General features: G+C 39.4%; 1 protein-coding gene and 1 long non-coding RNA gene across 8 annotated transcripts in view; one reads left to right on the top strand and one right to left on the bottom strand.

Annotated features, from left to right (window-relative positions):
• Slc26a8 (solute carrier family 26 member 8) overlaps positions 1-19,400 on the top strand; it is a 70,148-nt gene extending 50,748 nt beyond the window's left edge. For 5 of the 7 annotated variants that reach the window (XM_015487340.2, XM_048805185.1, XM_048805184.1 and 2 more), the window contains 6 exons: positions 311-403; positions 527-658; positions 6,762-7,127; positions 9,612-9,666; positions 9,764-9,948; positions 16,967-19,400. In XM_015487340.2, coding sequence (XP_015342826.1) covers positions 311-403; positions 527-658; positions 6,762-7,127; positions 9,612-9,666; positions 9,764-9,948; positions 16,967-17,485 — 1,350 coding nt within the window. In that variant the 3' untranslated portion in view covers positions 17,486-19,400. Of the gene's footprint in view, positions 1-310; positions 404-526; positions 659-6,761; positions 7,128-9,611; positions 9,667-9,763; positions 9,995-16,966 lie in introns of all 7 variants that reach the window. The other 2 variants (XM_048805189.1, XM_048805188.1) reach the window with 2 other exon arrangements.
• LOC125617428 overlaps positions 1-20,737 on the bottom strand; it is a 78,217-nt gene that overhangs the window by 32,984 nt on the left and 24,496 nt on the right. The window lies entirely within an intron of this gene.

The following is a 20,737-nucleotide window of genomic DNA, read 5'->3' as shown; positions in this document are numbered from 1 at the left end:
AAAAAAAAAAAAAAAAGTGAGTTTAAAAAAAAAAAAAAAAGAACTTTCTGGTTCTTGCATATGGATTCTCCTGAAGGTTCTAAAGATGAATTATTCTTTTTTTTAATTTTATTTTTTAGTTATAGTTGGACACAATACTTTTATTTTATTTACCTATTTTTATGTGGTGTTGAGGATGGAACCCAGGGCCTTGCACATGCTAGGCGAGTGCTCTACTGCTGAGCCACAACCTCAGTCCCTAAAGATGAATTATTCTTGTTGCATGAAATAATTGAGAAATTTCCTTCAACTTCACATTTTGCCTTGGCAGATTACAACTATCCCTGGGGTGAAAATTTTCCAGTGCTGCAACTCCATTACATTTGTAAACGTGCACCACCTAAAAAACAAGCTGTTAAAGGAGGTAACCCCTCTGTTCCCCACCTTTCTCCATTGGCTCTGCTGGCCTTCAAGCAAATCTCTCCCACCCTTTCACATTTCTTTCCATCCTTTACCCTCTGTGTGAGAATCCTTTTCTGTCTTTCAGGTAGGTATGGTAAGGGTGCCTCTTAAAGAAGAAGAGATTTTCATGCTGTTTACTCAACATGAATCCTGCCGTCATGAAAACCCTATGTGTAGGTGTTCCTGCAACTGTGATGAACTGGAGCCACCACCTAGGGTCAGAAATGTTTCTTTTCTGTATTTGTCTCCTTTTTGTTTTGTTTTGTTTTGGTACTGGGAACTGAACCCAGGGACACTTAACCACTGAGCTACATCAACAGCCTTCTTTTATATTTCATTTAAAGCCAGGGTCTCCCTGAGGTGCTTAGGGCCTCACTAAATTGCTGAGGCTGGCTCCTGCCTCAGCCTCCCAAACTGCTGGGATTATAGGCGTGCACCACCATGCCCAGCTTTCTTCACATTTTATGAAGAAGTACATTAATATGGCCCGGCGCGGTGGTACACATCTGTAATCCTAGCAGCTCAAGAAGCTGAGGCAGGAGGATTGGGAGTTCAAAGCCAGCCTGAGCAAAAGAGAGGCATTAAGCAACTCAGTGAGACCCTGTCTCTAAATAAAATACAAAATAGTGCTGGGGATGTGGCTCAGTGCCCCTGAGTTCAATCCCCAGTATACTCCTCCACCACCAAAAAAAAAAAAGTACATTACTGCTGGGCACAGTGGCGCACACCAGTGACTCTGGAGGCTGAGGCAGGAGGATCACAAGTTCAAAGCCAGCCTCAGCAACTTTGTGAAGCACTAAGCAACTTAGTGAGATGTCTCAAAATAAAAAATAAAAAGCACTGAGGATATAGCTCAGTTGTGAATCATGCCTGGGTTAAATCCCCTGTACCAAAAAAAAAAAAAAAAAAAAAAACCAAAAACCAAAAACCAAAAAGACACACTATTAAAGTCATGGAAGGAACTTTAGATGAGCCACAGAGAATTGAAAATCCAAAATTTCAAACAGAAATGACATAAGTTCCCCTTTGAGGTTTAGGTAGGAGGAGAAAGTAGGTAGGAGGAGATGCCTTGACTACTATTGGTGACAAGAACACGGTTTGCCTGTTGAGACTGTCAGTGTTCATCATTTCTAACCTGAACTTAGTCTCAATAGTGCCTTCCCACCAGGCACAGCTGTTCATTTGTGGCTTTTGAGTCTCCCAGTGATCCCTTAGTCTAGACCCTATCCGCTAGAGGGTAACACTATTTACACACACCTCTGACAGCTCCCGTCCCCTGCCAGGCAGGGACCAGCAGAACACTGAGCACACACACTTGTTCCCACCCACTCTAAGAGAGCTCTAACTGAGCTCCCTGAAAACTACCAGCTTCCCTGCCAAGAGAACATAGTGATCACTATATGTAATTTTAATTTTGTATCCACACAGTGCTAAGTATTGCAAAGAACATTTATTTACAGGACATCAGCAAATACACTTTAGAGTAGAATAAGATTTTTATTGATCTCCTAATATGTCCCCAGAATAATGACACTATGAAAAATGAAAAAGAAGGAAGTTTTAAAGTTTTATCTTATTTTTAATTGAGAGATATTTCTATATTTTATGGAGTATAATGTAATATTTCAATACAGGTATACATTGTAGAGTGATTTAATCAGCCTAATTAACACAGCATTCAACTAAATGTTTATCATTTCTTTGTGGTAAGAACATTTAAAATCCCCTCTTTTGGTTATTTTTACCTATAGTCACCATCCTGTGCAGTAGAATGCTAGAACTTTTTATAATACCACCAATAAATAGTCTATGAGGGTTCTCATTTCCCCACCTTCTTCCCAACATATATTATCTTGCATCTTTTTATAATATCCAATGAATGGGTACATAATATTATCTCATTGTGGTGTGAATTTGCATTTATTTGATGGTTAAAGATATTGAGCATTTTTTCATGTTATTGGCTACTGTATACCTTCTATTGAAAAATGTCTATTCATGTCCTTTGCCTATTTCTTTTGATGAGGTTATTTGTTTTCTTGTTCTTAAGTAGTTTGAGTTTCTTGTATATTTTGGATATTAGCCCTTTATCTGATGTATGATTGGTAGATATTTTCTCTCAATCTGTGAATGTCTCTTTACTCTGTTAATTGTTTCCTTTGTTATGCCGAAGCTATTTATTTATTTTTGTTACCAGGGATTGAACTCAGGGGTGCTTAACCACTGAGCCATATACTAATCCCTTTTTATTTTTTATTTTGAGACAGGGTCTTGCTAAGTTGCTTAGGACTTTGCTAAATTGCTGAGGCTGGCCTTGAACTCCTTCCTCCTGCCTCAGTCTCTTGAATGGGGGGTTACAGGCACGTCCCACAATGCCCAGCTGCAGAAGCTTTTTAGATTGATGCAATCCCATTTGTCTATTTTTCTCTTGTTGCCTGTGTCTTGGGGATCATTAAAAAGAAAAAAGACGAGTCTCTGTTTCTGTCTTCAAGTAGTTTTTTTTCATTGTGATAAAAAATAAATAACATAGCCGGGTGAGTGGCACACGCCTGTAATCCCAGCAGCTGGCGGGGAGAGGCTGAGGCAGGAGGATTGGGAGTTCAAAGCCAGCCTCAGCCACATCGAGGCACTAAGCAACTCTGTGAGGCCCTGTCTCTAAATAAAATACAAAATAGGGCTCAGGATGTGGCTCAGTGATTGAATGCCCCTGAGTTCAATCCCTGGTACACCCCCCGACAAATTAAATAAATAACACAACACATACTATCTTTTTATATTGTTATTGGTACATTATAATTATCCATAATAGTGAGGTTTATTGTGACATATTCATGTATGGACATAACATAATTTGCTCCAGTTTCATTCCATAGTGCTTCCCTTCCCCTTCCTCCTCTTCCCCCTCCCCTTCTTCTACTCTATTATTTTTATTTTTTAATTGGAGTATTATAATTATAATAAATGTGTGATTCTTTGTGATATATTCGTACGTGCACATAGCATGATTTGATTGATTTCATTCCCCAGTTCCTCCTCTTTCCCTCCTCTCCTTCCTTTCCTTGATCCCTTTCTTTACTGTTCTCCATTCTCTCTCTCTCTCTCTCTTTTTTTTTTTTTTCAATTTCTTTTCTCTTTACTTCTGCATATGAGAAGAAAACATTCCACTCTTGACTTTCTGAGTTTGGCTTATTTCAATTAACCGGATGTTCTCCAGATCCATCCATTTATCAGCAAATGACAAAATTTCATTCTTCTTTATGGCTAAATTAACTCCATTGTGTATATACATGCCACTTTTTTAATCCATTCATCAGTTTGTAGACACTGATGCTGGTTCTGTAACTTGGCTGTTGTGAATCACACTGCTACAAACCCTGAAATGAATGTATTACTATTGTATGCTGACTTTGGTTCTTTCGGATAAATATCAAGGAGTAAAACAGATAGGTTATGTGGTGTTTCCATTCCTAGTCTTTTGAGGTGTCTCCACACTGATTTCCATAATGATTGTGCTAATTTACAGTCCTACCAACAATGTATAAGTTTTCCTTTCTCCCCACATCCTTGCCAGCATTTATCATTATTTATATTCTTGATGCTTGTCATTCTGAGGTAAGGTGAAATCCCAGTTTAGTTTTGATTTGCATTTCCCTGATTGCTGAGAAAGAATATTGAACTTTTTCACATATTTCTTTGCCATTTGCATTTCTTCTTTTGAGAAATGTCTATTTAGTTCATTTGCCCATCTACTGATTGGGTTTTTTGTTGTTGTTTGATGTTAAGTTTTCAGAATTCTTTATAGGTCCTGGATATTTTTTAGAATATTTTTTTTAGTTGGAGATGGACACATTACTTTTATTTTGTTTCCATGTGGTGCTGAGGATCAAACCCAGTGCCTTCCACATATGAGGCAAGCACTCTGCCACTGAGCTACAACCTCAGTCCAGTTTCTGGATATTGATCCCTTGTCAGAAGAGTACCAACAAAGATTTTCTCCCGTTCTGTAGGCTCTCTTTTCATGCTCTCAATTGTTTCCTTTGCTGTGCAGAAACTTTTGAATTTGATGCAATACCACTAATTGATTCTTGGTTTTATTTCTTTAGTTTTAGGAGTCTTATTAAGGAAGTCAATGTCTGAGTCTACATGTTAGAGTGTTGACACTATGTTTTCTTCTAGGAATCATTTTTCTGGTCTAACTCCCAGGACTTTGATCCACTTTGAATTGACTTTTGTTCAGAGTGATAGATAGGAATCTAGTTTAATTCTACTACATCTGGATATCCAGTTTTCCCATCATCATTTGTTAAAACGTCTGCTTTTCTCCAAAGTATGTTTTTGGCACCTTTGTCAAAGATGTGATGACTGTATGAGTTAGTCCTTATGTCTTCTATTCTATTCCATTGGTCTTCATGTCTGTTTTTATTTCAATACCATGTTGTTTTTTTTAGTATAGCTCTGTAGTGTAATTCAAAGTTGGGTACTGTGATGCCCTTCAGCCTATTATTGCTTAGAATTGCTTGGGTTTTTTGGTGTCTTTTATTCTTCCCTATGGATTTTAGAGGACTGTTTTTTCCACTTTTGTGAACAATGTCATTGATATTTTGATGGAGATTGCATTGGATGTATAGATTACTTTTGACCATTTTAATGATGTTAATTCTGCCTATCCAAGAAAATGAAGGGTCTTTCCATCTTCTAATGTCTTCTTCAATTTCTTTCTTCTGTGTTCCATGATTTTTATGATAGAAGTCTTTCACCTCCTTGGTTAGATTTATTCTCAGTTTTGTTTTGTTTTGGCTATTGTGAATGGAATTGTTTTCCTAGTTTCTTTTTCACTGGGTTCATTATTGGTGTAGAAAAACAGGAACGTAGAGTCTATGAAAAAGAGATCAGAGGAGCTCTCAGGAAAAAAAAAGTTCCTCTATCTGAAGAAGCTTGCATCTCTCTGCCACTGGGAGAACCCACACCTGTCCCCCAGAAGTCTGGCCTCAGTGCTTTTCATGTCTTGAGGAACAACTCTTGCAGTTGAGCTATCATATTATCATCTATCCATACCATTTTTTTTTTGCTACACAATATATACTACCTTGAATGGCTTTTATCTTTAATTTTTAAAAATTAATATCTTTTCTTCCTTCCTGCTGAGGAACCCAGGGCCTGGCACATGCTAAGTCTACTCTCTATCACTTAGCTAAACCCACAGTTCTAAAGTTTACTTCACAAGCCACATTATTAGAATGATAACAGAGGTTTTAAATTTTTTGTTGGGTTTCACATTTATTTAATTTTCCTTTCAGCTTCACATTTTGTCATTTTAAAAAATTAAGCAACTTATTTAGACTTCCATGTCAGAAATGATTTTGGCATATTAAATAACTTTCTGACATAATAGTGCTTTTCAAATTATGTGAGTCAGGGTCAATTTAAGGAGTAGAGGACATATCACCTGGAAATCAGGTCCTAGCTAGGTAGCAGCAGTAAAAGCTTAGCCATCAGGGTGCTTCAGTTGTAACACATCATTTTTCCATTGTATGTAGTTTTCTTGAGCATAAACTACCAATACCCTGGTTATTCTAGAAGGTATATCATATCACTCAACAATCATACTGTGGTCAATCATTTTTCCCAGTGACAACAAATTTTAAAAAAGAAAAAGAAACATCACTCAGAATTATGCCGCTCTAACAATCAAATTGTTTTCATTTTCCCATAAACCTGACAATCCTCATCTACTCATATTATGTATTTGTCTTTTTAATGGACATGTATACTCCCCTCAGGTAGAATCCCATCCCTGTGAATGCAGGGGTCACATTCATATCTTGCATATAGTTGTATTCCTGGTCCTTGCTGCTGTCCTTAAGCTACAGAAGGCGCTTGGGACTATTAAGAGAGTGAAAGGAGTACCCTGCTCAAGTAAATTTGTGTCTTCTAAACAAAGAGTGACAGAAGACTGTTGCACTGATAAAAGAAGAAGGTGATGAAAAAAGTCCCAAGAGAAAGGTAGAGTCTGAACCAAATATTTGTAGACATTGAAGACTTAATGAGGACCCAGAAACAAAGAAAAGGAACAAATCAAGGATGATTTTAAGTCTGGCTCACTAGAACAATAATGTCATCGATGGACACAGGAAGTTGGGAAGGAGCCCCCGTGGGTGGTTAGGATGAGGAAAGATGAACGTAGCTTTGGCCATGAGATATCCAAGTAAAAAATACACAGTGTTACCTAGTCCAGGGAGAAATTTCATAGGAGAGAGGGAAGTGAGCCAGTACAGAGTGTACTTCCAGCCCTTGTTTGAATGTTATCTCTATTCTCTCAGATTGTCTACACAGAACGATTTGAAAATAAAGAGGCTCTTGATGCGTCCTCTGTTAACCTGGTCCGCTGCTCACATTTGGAGAGCATAAATATAAGCCCAAGTGTATCTGATGAACAAATGCCAAACACCAGATCTTCGTCGTCTCAGAGAATTCAAGGACAAAACTATGGGGATATGGAGAAAGTCCGGATTGCTAACCACCCTTCAAGAAATAGCTTGCTTCCACCACCTGATACTACAGAAAGTCAGGAGAGATCACTCATCCCTTACTCAGACATGTCTTTTCAACCCAGCACCCACACCATTATCCTGGATTTCTCCATGGTGCAATATGTTGATTTTCATGCTTTGGTGGTATTAAGACAGGTAAGTCCCTGGGGGGCTTTGCCAATACCTCCGATCCCCTCACACCACCCACACCCACGCCCATCCCCATTTTAATCCTGTTAGCCTCTGATTAGCTACTACATGACTGCTAGGCTAACAGAAACTTGAACACAGATGGTAATTTAAGTCCAATCAGAATAAAATGAACTGGGGTTGGTTCAATAAACAAGAGCCATTTATTATTTCTCCAAGAATGCAAAAAAGAAAATTCCCAACACCACCGAAGTAGCAATCTGTGCCATGTCCCCTGTGTAACTCCCATTACATTTGAGTGGTACAGAAAGAATTTCACCAAGAATTCCTACTCTTCAGCTGCTCTGAGCCAGACACTGGGTTGTCTAGTAATCAAATATGAAAAAGTTGGAATGAAATGATACCCCAAGCCTGGAGTTACCAGTCCAGTATCTGCTGCAGATACTGCCCTGTTCATTTTCTATCTTCATGTAGAAAAGGATAGGGAAGATTGTTTTCCTTCAAAATTCGTGTCGCCAAGACCTGACTCCTACTCTCAAGTTCTTTGACTTCTGATTTCTCTCCTTCCTGTACACAGCAGACAGTTCATATGCACAGTTCACCACCCTGGTTTCATTGCTCAGTGTCTCATAGGTACATTGTACTTTCTTCAGCCAGCTTATCTCTGTTGATAGTGCTCTATCTTACCTTTGCCCCTATTGGAAGTGGCCCAAGTTTAAGCATCCTGGGCACTCACTTCCTGGTTCTGACTGCAACCACCCTTTTTTGAGATATGCTGATTTGGTTGGTTTACTTTCTTTTATCTTTTTTTTAACCTTTATTTTATTTATTTATTTTTATGTGGTGCTGAGGATCAAACCCAGGGCCTCGCACATGCTAGGCAAGCACTCTACCACTGAGCCACAACCCCAGCCTCTTGCCTTTTTTTTTATCTTTGAAGTCTACTTTAGCATACATTTTTCTAACCAAGGGAATATTATTCTCTTAAGTGAGTCCAGATCCTCTTTATTCTGAGGCAGTAGCTGGGAGAACTTTGGCTGCCAGTCTGGAAATGTGTGCTCTATTCTAGCTTCAATACTCACTGTCTGTCTGACCCAAGGCACATTACTAAATTGCACTGAGTCTGTTTCCACCTCTTTAAAATATTCCATAGAGAAATTGTGCTTTCCTCTCCTCTCTTCCCCACCCCCCATCACTTACTAAGGCACCATATTTTCTGGCCCTTGTGGATGACTGTCTGCTCTATCCCCATAGAGGAAATGTCAGGTATCTTTTTTTTTTTCCGGGGGGGATACCAGGGATTTAACTCAGGGGCACTTGACCACTAAGCCACATCCCCAGCCCTAATTTGTCTCACTGAGTTGCTCAGTGCCTTGCTTTTGCTGAGGCTGGCTTTGAACTCACGATCCTCCTGCCTCAGCCTCTCAAGCCTCTGGGATTACAGCTGCACCACCGTACTTTTAAAATCCCATTCATCCATTTTTATTAGAGACAACCACTCAGTTTAAGCTTCTTCTAAATTCATGGGCTTTCCCTTTCTCATTGCTTGTCATTTAGAGTATGTCTGTTGAAGCCCTTCACCAAATGACTTCATGATTTCCCATATGATCAAAAATGACTTTGTGCCTGGGGTGCACTGTAATCCCAGCAGTTTGGGAGGCTGAGGCAGGAAGATTGCAAGTTCCAGACCAGCGTCAGCAATTTAGCAAGGCCCTGAGCAACTTAGTGAGACTCTGTCTCAAAATGAAAAATAAAAAATGGGCTGGGGATGTGGCTCAGTGTTTAAGCACCCTTGGGTTCAATCCCTGGTACAAAAAAAGAACTTCCTGTTTCCTCTTGGTACTGATAGAAGCAAAGTCTGTTTTATTGGTTTCTTTTAACATTTTAATTTGGTTCTCAGGGCTGAAGTCTATGCAATCTTAGACTACAGTATTGACTTAGTTAGAAGTGACTTTCAAATTATTTATTGGCTGAAGTAAACTTGAGGTTTCTAATGCAACGTTGCAGAACAGCTCTGAATGTGACCCCCAGGATTTTTGAATTCTGTTTCCCAGTGCATCACCTGACCATCTTTGAGCCACATCTCCACCCCTCGGCCTGATGAACTCCAGGAAGCAGAGGGTCACACACGAACATTAAACATTATTCCCAAGCTTTTCACGGCGATTTCCAAAGTGTTCCCGTCATACCCATACCCATCTCTATTCCAAGGCTTTCCTCATGCAAACATTTACGTGAACTGTTACCCACCTCAAGACTGTGAGCATCCCTCCCTCTCAACCTCCACCCCCATGAGATGGTCTGACTTTATTTTGTGTTCCCTGGAGTACAGAAGTCCACTCATCAAATATTTGTAGAGCAGAATTGGGAGGCAACTGTATTTATATCCCAGATGAGCCCATGGCCAAAGGGGTTTGAAAACTCAGCTAATTAAAAGTTTCTTTTTTAGTGAGCATGAAGCTCTCTGATGCATTTACTCTCTCCCTGCAGATGTGCAATTCTTTCCAAAACGCCAACATTTTGGTGCTCATTGCAGGGTGTCACCGTGAGTATCCTTTACTCTAGGAGAGGGCTGTGTCTTGCACCCTGGGGGCCTTGCTCCCCAGGTGTCTGACGCTGTGTGTTTTGGGTTTGGTTTGTAGCCTCTGTGGTCAGGATGTTTGAAAAGAATGACTTCTTTGATGAAGGCATCACCAAGGCCCAGCTGTTCCTCAGCCTCCACGATGCTGTGCTGTTTGCCTTATCAAGGAAGTTTCCAGAGCTCTCTGAGTTAAGCGAGGATGAATCTGAGACAGTGATACAGGAAACCTACTCAGACGTGAACAAGGTTGGATGATGCAAAGCACCGGGATTGTGGGGAGGCGTGGAGAAGGGTGAGACCCCTGATCTGATAGAGATGAATAATGTCCGGGAAAGGTTTTCTAGTATGGCTGTACCAGAATTTGAGATGTTGAAAATGCTTTCTTACCAACTCATAAATAGCAGTGTACCTGAGGCTCCAAGTGCCCCTACTGCCATGGCATCTGGGTGCCATCCAGAACACTCTTCAACTGAAGAGAGGGTTAATCCAACCCAGCAGCAACCTAGAGCCTCCCTTTACATCAGCCTTGGTTAGTGCCACGCCAATCACTCAATATCTTAAATATCTCCCTTAGATAGACCTTTAGAGCCTACCCCACCCCCGCCTTTAGGATGAAATATAAAACTCATGAATTAGCTGAGGTAAATATCTGTATGTCTAATATTTTGACTATTATTTACCTTGTGAGAAATAGAAGATTTATTCAATCTGACCAAAGGCGAAAAAATATATATATGTCAGAAGTTTTAGTCATTTATTAATACTAAATAAATAACTGTTCTGCTAAGCATTTTCAAATTAGTATCTGTGTAGGTCAAAGTTTTCAAAAAAAAAAAGAAATAAAACACAGATGGGCATCAAATACTATTTAAAGACTTAGGAATTATTATTATTATTTTTTTAAAGTCGGGGGGGAAGAGTTTTTTTTTTGAGAGAGAGAGAGAAAGGTAATTTTTTAATTCTACCTAATTGTCCACATGGGGAGGGTTGGTCTGAGTTATATAATCTGCTTTTACTTTAAATGGATGTTTCTCTATTTTTGTTTTTTATTTATAATCATGATTCTCTTGACTTTTNTTTTTTTGATTGAGAGAGAGATGAAAGGTTAATTTTTTAAATTTTTTTTTTTTTTTTTTTTTTAGTTTTCGGCAGACATAATATCTTTGTATGTGGTGCTGAGGATCGAACCCGGGCCACACACGTGCCAGGCGAGCGTGCTACTGCTTGAGCCACATCCCCAGCCCTATTTTTCAATCAAATCTATGATTCAAATTTCTAGATTTCAATAATGTTTGAATTTTTATGATAAGAAAAAATACTAAATAAAAAATACTAAAAGTTTTACCACATTAATAAGTGGGTTTTTTTTATATTTTTGTTATTTACTTATTTATTATGTGGTGCTGAGGATTGAACCTGATGCCTTATGCATGAGAGGCAAGTGTTCAATCACTGAGCTACAACCCCAGCCCCTAATAAGTGTTTTTAAAAATTCTAAGAAGTAAAAGATATTCAGGCTTGTAAAACATAGTTCTTTTCTTTCTTTTTAAAATTGTTTTGTTGTAAATGGACAGAATACTTTTATTTTATTTATTTTTATGCGGTGCTGCCTCACATGTGTGAGAATCCAACCCAGTGCCTCACATGTGCTAGGCAAGCACTCTACCACTGAGCTACAGCCCAGCCCTCTTATTTATTTATTTATTTTTTTTGTGTGTGTGTGTGCTGGGGATCAAACCCAGGACCTTTTATATGCAAGGAAAGCACTCCACCAACTAAGCTATATCCCTAGCCCCTTTCTTTCTTTTAGCAATGTATTACAGTTATTTCCCTTGTTTTGATGAGAATTCTCCCAAGTTATGTATCTCTGTTTTATCCAAAATAATTTTTCCCTGGTAGCTAGACCTGATTTTTTTTTTTTTTTTTTTTTGTCTACAGTATAGTTCACTCCCATTTATAAAATCATAGACTTAGAAAACCTTTCCGGGCTGGGAATGTGGCTCATGCGGTAGCGTGCTCGCCTGGCATGCGTGCGCCCAGGTTCGATCCTCAGCACCACGTACAAACAAAGATGTTGTGTCCGCCGAAAACTAAAAATAAATAAATAAATAAAAATTCTCTCTTTAAAAAAGAAAAGAAAAGAAAAGAAAACCTTTCCATCAGAAGGGACATCAGAGCTCATCAAGTTCACCTCTACCCAGAACAATAATTCTCTTGACAATATCTCTGCTCAGAATTTCCATTCATTTTTAAACTTTAGTATACATCAGAATCACCTAAATGTGCTATTAAAACAAAGACAGCTAGGCCCCTTTGTACCCCAATCCACTGAATTTCTGACTCAGCATGTCCAGGGTAGGTCCTAAGATTTTGCATTGCTACCCAGTTACCAGATAATGTTGATGGAACTAACTGGTACAGGGACCACATTTTGAGAATTACTGCCTTAGAGATTCGACATACACCCTTCACTGTCAAAATCTAATGTGCCTGGTAATCTTGTGTGCCAGACATTGTATTTGGAAAATGTTTATAGAAATAATGTGTGGCCTAGGAGGATATTTCTCTTCCAGAAATAAATGGATTTTTTTTGCCAGATACTGGAGGTTCTAGCAATCTAGAATTACTTTGATCTCATATCAGGACTTGAGGTTTTCTTTATCATTCTGATGACCCAAAGGCCAGTTATAGTTTGTGAGAAAGTCTGCCATAACCCCTCCCTAGCAGACTATGGAATGTAATTTTTGCAACTCTGAGCCCCTAAAAATATCAAAAGTACTGCTTCATGTGATACTTCTAGATCATGAAATACTTTCATGACAAAAGTGGCCCCAAATGCTAGATTCATCTCCCTGGGTTTTCAATTCTTCCCATTCTTGGCCTGATAATTCCTTTTAATCTTGTTAGCATTATGGTACCCTCAAGCAGAGGTTTTTTTTTTTTGTTTTTTTTTAATTCTACCTAATTGTCCACATGGGGAGGGTTGGTCTGAGTTATATAATCTGCTTTTACTTTAAATGGATGTTTCTCTATTTTTGTTTTTTATTTATAATCATGATTCTCTTGACTTTTTTATATATTATATATTATATCGTAACATCTATTAATCTTTCTTTTTATTTTCCACTTATTTTTGCTTATGAAGTTATTCCCACATACAAAATAACATTTTCTCCTACATTTTATGATTTCATTTTTCATATGTTATGACTCTTTAATCTATCTAGAATGTATTTCAGTACATAATGTTAAAGATAACCATTTTAAAAAATCTATATAACTAACTATTTTGAGCTCTACCATCTGTCTCAGTCCATTTGTGCTCTTAGAACAAAATCCCAGAGACTGGGTAATTTATAAATAACAATATATTTTTTTGAAACATCAAAGATCAAGGTCCCAGAAAGTTTGGTGTCTGGTGAGGGCTTGTTCCATCATTGGCATCCTCCTCACATGTAGAAATTCCCTTCTGCCCCTTTAGGAGGAATTAGTCACTTTCCAAAAGGCCCCACCTCTTAATACCACCACTTTGGGTATTAAGTTTCAACATGAATTTTGGAGGACATACATGCAAACCATAGTACCATCCAACCATCTCTTGAATAAGCCTTTTTTGCCTCACTGATATCAGATGCTATTTACATTAAGTATGATTTACTTACAAAAACTAAAACCTAGGAGCTGGGATTGTGGCTCAGCAATAGAGCCCTTGCCTCACATGTGTGAGGCGCTGGTTTTGATCCTCAGCACCACATACAAATAAATAAATAAAATAAAGGTATTGTGTCTAACTACAACTAAAAACAAACAACAACAAAAAAAAAAACCTAAAACCTATTTCTTTCCTGGTTTTTGGTTTCATTGTTCTTCATAGTTCTGGTATCATAATATTTTGATTACTACAATTTGATAACACATTTTAACATTGACTTAAGAAGTCCTGTGTTGACAGGCATGGTGACTTATGCCTGTGATCCCAGTGACTCAGGAGGCTAAAGCAGGAAGATGGCAAGTTTGAAGTCAGCCCATAATTTAGCATGGCAATAATTTAGAGCAATAATTTACCAAGACCCTCAAAATAAAAATTAAGAAAAAGGGTTTAGACTGGGGTTGCGGCTCAGCAATACAGTGCTCGCCTAGCACGTGCAAGGCTCTGGGTTCAATCCTCAGCACCACATAAAAACAAATAAATAAAAACAAAGGTATTGTGTCCATCTACAACTAAAAATAAATAAATAAAAATAAGAAAAAGGGTTTGTGTGTAGCTCAGTGGTGGAAGGCCTCTGGGTTCAATCCCTAGAAAACACACACACACACACACACACACACAGAGTCCTGTGTCATCAGCATTGTTTCAAAATTTTCTAACAAAAAATTTTTTTTCTAACTCATAATCATGAATTTATTCTTTCAAACCAACTTTTGAATCTTTATCAGTTTCTACTCTGTACTCTCAAAATGCAAACAAACAAAACTAAACAAACAACAAAAAAATCTGTTGGAATTTTCTTTAGAATAACATTAATGATATGAAATAATCTGAGAATTTATATCTTTACATTATCTGTTCTTCCTATCCAGGAACATGAACTGTATACAATTATCCAATATTTTTAAATGTTGCATTCATAAAAATATTTTACAACTTGCTTCATGTAGACAAATCCTCATTATTACTTTATATGTAATAACATGTATTGCTTTTTAAAATAAATTGTCTTAGGCCACACATGATCGTATACACCTATAGTCCCAGCTACTCAAGAGGCTGAGAAGGAAGGATCCCTTGAGTCCATGGATTTTAAACCAGCCTGGGGAGCATAGCAAGATCTCGTCTCAAACTAAAAGCAACAACAATAAAATAAATTCTCTCTTCTATTAAATGGTTCAACTGGCAATTTCTAGGATATAAGAAACTCAGTGATTTTTTTCGGGTTGGGAGTGAAATGCTAGGGATGGAACTCAGGGCCTTGCTTATGTTAGGCAAGTACTCTACCACTGAGTCACATCTTCAGGCCAACTCTTTGATTTTTTATAAAATTATTTGGCCTAAGAGATTTCATTGTTAATTCTTTGGGTTTTTTGTTTGTTTGTTTTTTGGTACCAGGGATTGAACCCAGGGGTGCTTAACCACTAAGCCACATTCACAGTCCCCTTTAATATTTTATTTAGAGATGGGGTCTTGCTGAGTTGCTTAGAGCTTCCCTAAATTGCTGAGGCTGACCTTGAACTCAGGATTCTCCTGCCTCAGCCTCCTGAGCTGCTGGGATTATAGGTGTGTACTACCACACCATGCCTCTCTTGTTTGGGTTATTTTATATATAAAATGTGTACTAAAAATAACACCAATCTCTCATTCCCTGTTAGAATTCTTATTTCATTATTACATGTTATTACATAAGTTAGATCTCTCAAAATAATTGAAACAATAGCACTGAGTCTTGTCCTATTCCTGGAGTTGATGAGAAAGCCTCTTGTAAGCCTGTATGAAAGCTAGTGGTAACTGTGGCTTATGATGGGCATTGTTGACTGTGTTTTTTTTTAAGTATTTTTCTAATTTATTAACATTCTTTTCAGGACTTATATTAAGAGTTCCTATTGAATATATCAGTTTGTTTCTGGCATTTAAGACAGGAAAGACTAGAAAAGGAGCCAGATTAAAATTTATTAAAATTTAATACAAATATTTTATTTGTATTAAATTTGAGATGCCTACTAAACATCTAAATGGGGATGTCAAGAATAGAAGTAGGGCCAGGCATGGTGGCGCATGCCTGTAATCCCAGCAGCTCAAGAGGAGTGAGTTCAAAGCCAGCCTCGGCAAAATCAAGGACCTAAGCAACTCAGTGAGACCCTGTCTCTAAATAAAATACAAAAAGGGCTGGGGATGTGGCTCAGTGGTTGAGCACCATTGAGTTCAACCCTGGTACCAAAAAAAAAGAATGGAAGTAGGTATAGAACCTGCTGATTAGGGGAATGGTTACAATCAAAGAGTCACTGGCATATAGATGGTAATGAAAATTATGGGCCTAAATAAAATTACCCATGGGAGAGAGTGCAAGAAGAGAAGGGTCCCAGGATCAAGACTTGAAACATGCCACCATTTCAAACTCCTTCAGAGTTGAGCATGGTGGCACAGCTACTCAGGAGGCTTGAGGCAAGAGGACTGCAAGTTCAAGGGCAGTCTCAGCAACTTCTTGAGCCCTGTCTCAAAAATAAATTTAAAAAAAAGAAAGGAAGGAAGGAAGGAAGGAAGGAAAGAAGGAAGGAAGGAAGGGAAAGAAAGGAAAAAGCTGAAGATGTGGCTTAGTGGTGACTTGCTTCCCTAGCATGTGCCGGGCCTGGGGTTCAATCCCCAGTATGGGGGTCGGGGTGAATCCAGCAGAAATAGAGAAAACAGCATAGAGAAGCAAACCAGGAAGGAAGAAGGAAAAGTAGACATGACCCTTGGTGAAAATAAGCAAATCTTTGGGAAGGGTGAAAGTGGTAAATTTCACAAGACATTGCTGCAGGGATGATTCACCAACTCTTGCAGGCACCTGCTATGGGACAGATTCAGTGCTTGGCACTGAGAATATCAAGAACCAGGCACTGCAAGGAACTTAGAGCCTAGGAAGGGGTAGGTTTGTAAATAAGGGAATATATTACTGGTACAGTGATAGAAGTGTGGGTGAAGTATAGTGGAACACAGAGGAAGCTGGGATCCTTTGATCTGAATCTGGAATGATAAATAAGTATATGTGGACAAGATGGAGAAGGTCAAGGCAGGAAAGAGGAGCAGTGTGAGCAAAGGTAAGCAGTAGTCAGGCAACTCCGGGTAGCTGTATGGCTAGAGCAAAGGGTGGGTACCACAGGTGGAGATAATGCTGAAGAAGATGGCAAGAGGCCAGGTGCAAATAGCCTTATGTGCCCTGTCAAGAGTTTCAACATGGATGGCAAGGTAAGTAAGATCAAGAACACAAGGTGTTTCGGAATGCTGTGAAGACCATTGCTATTTAAATGGTTGATCACATCATCCAGTCTGGCTAGAAAAGCCAGAGATCTGAAGGTAGGGATTGATTGAGCCTGAAGAATAGTGAGTGACTGAGAAACTGAGGAGTGCAAAGAAGATAAAAAGCAGATTTAGACAAGAAATATTTTCTACTTTGCCAGGAACATGTGGTCTTCTGATATCTTAAGTCCTATTATATTTTGATATTCTTTGACTGCTTGAAAGTTAAACTTTAATTGGAAATTTTACCCCATCTAATTGTGTATATTTCAGAATGACATTCCAAGACACAAAAGTAGTAACTTTCCAGAGAGCCACAAAAATCCAAGTCCAACATTTGCCAAGGGCCAGGCGCCAGTAGAAGAGGAGTCAGAGTTTGATTTGGAAATGGAGCCCATGCTGGGGTCAGAACGAGATGCAGGGCTGGATTCGTACCTAGACCTAGATCAGGAGCTGGAGAATGACACAGAGGTGGACCTTCCATCTGAGATGTACCCAGAAACTGAGCCTGAGTCCGAGCTGGAGCTGGAAGCCCAGAGTGATGTGGATCCCAAGACCCCACCAGAGACGGAGATAGAGACTGATCCCGAGATGGAGCTGGAGGTGGAGAGGGTGCCCCAGCCCAAATCCAGGTCAAGGGCTTACACGTACCCTCAGCGGCAGCAGAGGCAATCTTACTCTGAGGCTACCCAAACCCAGTCTCAGTCTCGGCCTCAGACACCGTCAGTGGAGAGGAGAGGGCAACATATGGATTCATACTCACCCAGTGCCTATGACGATGAGTCCCCCTAGGAGGTGAACTGGAAATAAGGGGTCAGAAAACAGGCAAATCTTTCCCACCCAAAAGGGGCCACTTGGTTAGGAAGCCTAGACTTGGTACATACTAGCAGTACTTGGCTTTTCGACTCCTCCACCTACTGTCTCCTCACTGGGCACTGGGATTACACTCCCAGGCCACATTACCAAATGCCAATGATGCTCTCTACCTTCCCCGTCCAGACTCACCTTCAGCAGATATCCCAGGAAAGGGTTTCCTTCTTCAAGCACCCTACATCTCTGGGCTTCACGCCAGACTACTTCTGCTGACTTCTCTCATTTCTGTTTCCCCATCTCCAAAGAGATGAGGCTCAAATAAAATATATAACTCTAATTAAGTTTGGATCCTTCCAGCACCTTCTCCCTTCTCTGTATTTTGTATCCCTGAGGAAATGTCAAGTGGGGAGGGATTCCAGAAGGGAGTGAACATGTTAAAAGAAAACATGGATAACATTTCTATTTTGTATGTAAGATATCTAGACTGTACTAATTGGGGAAAATAGAAAGGGTAAGCAGGCCAAAGGTAAGCCAGCCTGTGAGACTTGTAGCACAGAGACCAGCTAAGCAGAAAGCACTTTTGCTGTCACTCCCAGTGGTCAACGTTTTATCCTGACACTGGTTTCCTATGGCTAATCAGCTGTACCACTCGGGGAGAATGTTAGCGTTGGGTAGCTCTCCTTGGTCTTCAGATTCACATGCCTTCACCGCTTCTGCTTTCTTGCAGTTTTTAAAGCTATAGTTTTTTAAGCTACATGGAATTGGTATTCTTGGTAGACTAGACAGACACAAACCTCCTAGGAGCAGGAGAAGACAATCAATACTAGTTTTGTTCAAATTCATTCAAATAATTTCCCCCTTCCCCACGAAAAAATGTCTAGTTTTCAATTCAATTAAGCCCAGAAGAAAAATATAGACACCTCGGCAGGCAAAGGTATATAAAATGTTGAATTTTATTTCCAACTCAATAAACATAACTCTTTCTGCTTGGGTACTCAATTTTTCTTTTTTTGTTAAATGAAATAAATCTCTGTTAAAATATAGATTTGTCATTACAAGAGATAGCATATGCTACTCACTCTATGAAAACTTTGCTAAGCTTCTGCTACATGCATAGCATCTCAAACTATGGGTTAGATAAAACAATATTCTCCCAACTTTACACACACACAAACTAAGATTCAGAAGTTTTGTAACTAGCTCAGGTCCTATACAATATGATCTCATATATACAAAAAAAGAGGTGGGAACACAGATAATTTTGCATTGCTGTAAAATACCTGAGGCAGGCTGACTTTATATAAAAAGAAGTTTATTTAGCTCACTGGTTCTGGAGGTTCAAAGTCAAGATCAATGGGTCTCATTAGTTTGGCATCTGGAGAAGACCTAACCACGGATAGTATAACAAGGGTGGAAGTGTGTGTGGGAGGAAGAAATCACATCTCCAAAAGGGAAACCAAGGAGCAATTCAGGGATTGTGCTTACTCTTACAACAACTCACTCTTGAGAGTTCAGGAGTCCAAGAGAGCTACCTTATCCCTTCTAAGGGCAGCTCCCCCAGTGATTTTAGGTCATCCCGTGAGACTCTGTTCTTAAAGGTTCCTCACCATCTCCCAACACTTCTACTCTAGGTCCAGGCTTCCAACACATGAACCCATAGGGGACAAACCACACCCAAACTATAGCAGAGTCCAAGTCACAAAAGCATCCTTTTTTCGTGTTTGCTTAATATAATGAACTCCTACTCTGTTCCAGGTATTATCCTAGGTGCTGAAGATACAGGATGAAGAGAACATACAACAAAAATAATTGTAGGGGCTGGAGTTGTGGCTCAGTGGTAGAGTGCTTGAATCTCACCTGTGAGACCCTGGCTTCAATCCTCAGCACCACATAAAAATAAGTGAAATAAAGGTGTTGTGTCCAACTACAACTAAAAAAAAAATTTTTTTTTAAATTGTGATTAAATACCTTGAAGGTAAAATACAGAAAACTCTGAGGGCATACATTAGGGGGACCTGAGCTAGCCTTGGGTGTCAAGGAAGTTCTTCCCATGGCAATAACATAAGACCTGGGATCTGAAGGATGAAGAGGAGTTAGGTTTATAGCAAGTTCCAATGGCTCTAAGAAGGAAACCAAATGGGGAGCCAAGAGTGGTGACTGAACAGAAGTTGAGAACCAGGGGACAAAGCCATATGGAACCTGTGTGTAATGACCATGGCACAAAGGGCTCAACTAGAAACTGAGTCAAATCACAAATAAGTTGTCAAGGTAACAGGGTCAGGAACAGATCTGTCAAAACCAAGGCAACATTTAATATTTATGACAGGAGACTACAAAGTGCATGGAGAACCCATTTTCTGTGCGCTACAATCTTCTTACTCCAGTTTCCCTCTGGTCCTTTGTTTCCATTAGAGGAAAGTCTTTAAACACTTGGGCAATAAGTGGTAGAATCTGCACTGTGTTCCTTTCTGCTACAACAGAAAGGAACATTTGGCAATATGGCAACATGGCTAAATCTTGACTTTGATGCATGACTTCAGAAAGACCAATCAGACCTTGGGGTACAGTCTATCTTTAAAAAATATCCTGGTATAAACCCATAGTATCCAACCCCTCCCAAAGCAATCAGATAAAGAAAAATGGTTAACCAATTATAAATAGTACAGCATTCAAGAAAAGGTCAAGTTAGGGTGTTAGTGAGCTTTTCATTGCTATGATCAGAATACCTGCATAAACAACTCAGAGGAAAGGTTTAATTCAACTCATGGTTTCAGCCCATGCTTGGCCAGTTTCTTTGCTTTGGATCTGAGGTGAGGCAGAACATCATGGTGGAAGGGAGCGTCCAAGGAAAGCTGCTCAGCTCTCTGGCAACAGGGAAGGGGGAGGGAGCAGGAGGGAAGGAGGAAGAACCAGGGACAAGATATATTCCCAAGGACACAACAGCCCCCCAAGGACTCACTACCTTCAATCCACTTCCCAGTAGTCCATTCAGCTATTGCTATATTAATCCTCTGATGATATGGGAGTCCTCATGGCCCAGGCATTTCCCAGGAGCCCCACCTCTGAACATCACTGTATTAGACGCCAAGCCCATAACACATGAACCTCTGGGGGACAATCCAGATCCAAAAGGTAACAGCAAGTAATTCAAAGAGGGAGGTTATTAATGCTTTAGAGGTCACACAATCTCAGTGCTTAGATGAGCCATAGGGATATCTAATTACCCACTAT

The sequence above is a fragment of the Marmota marmota genome, unplaced genomic scaffold (genome assembly GCF_001458135.2).
Source record: "Marmota marmota marmota unplaced genomic scaffold, marMar, whole genome shotgun sequence".
Taxonomy (NCBI): domain Eukaryota; kingdom Metazoa; phylum Chordata; class Mammalia; order Rodentia; family Sciuridae; genus Marmota; species Marmota marmota.
Note: the sequence above shows the minus strand (reverse complement) of the source record. Positions and strands in the feature narration are given on the sequence as shown.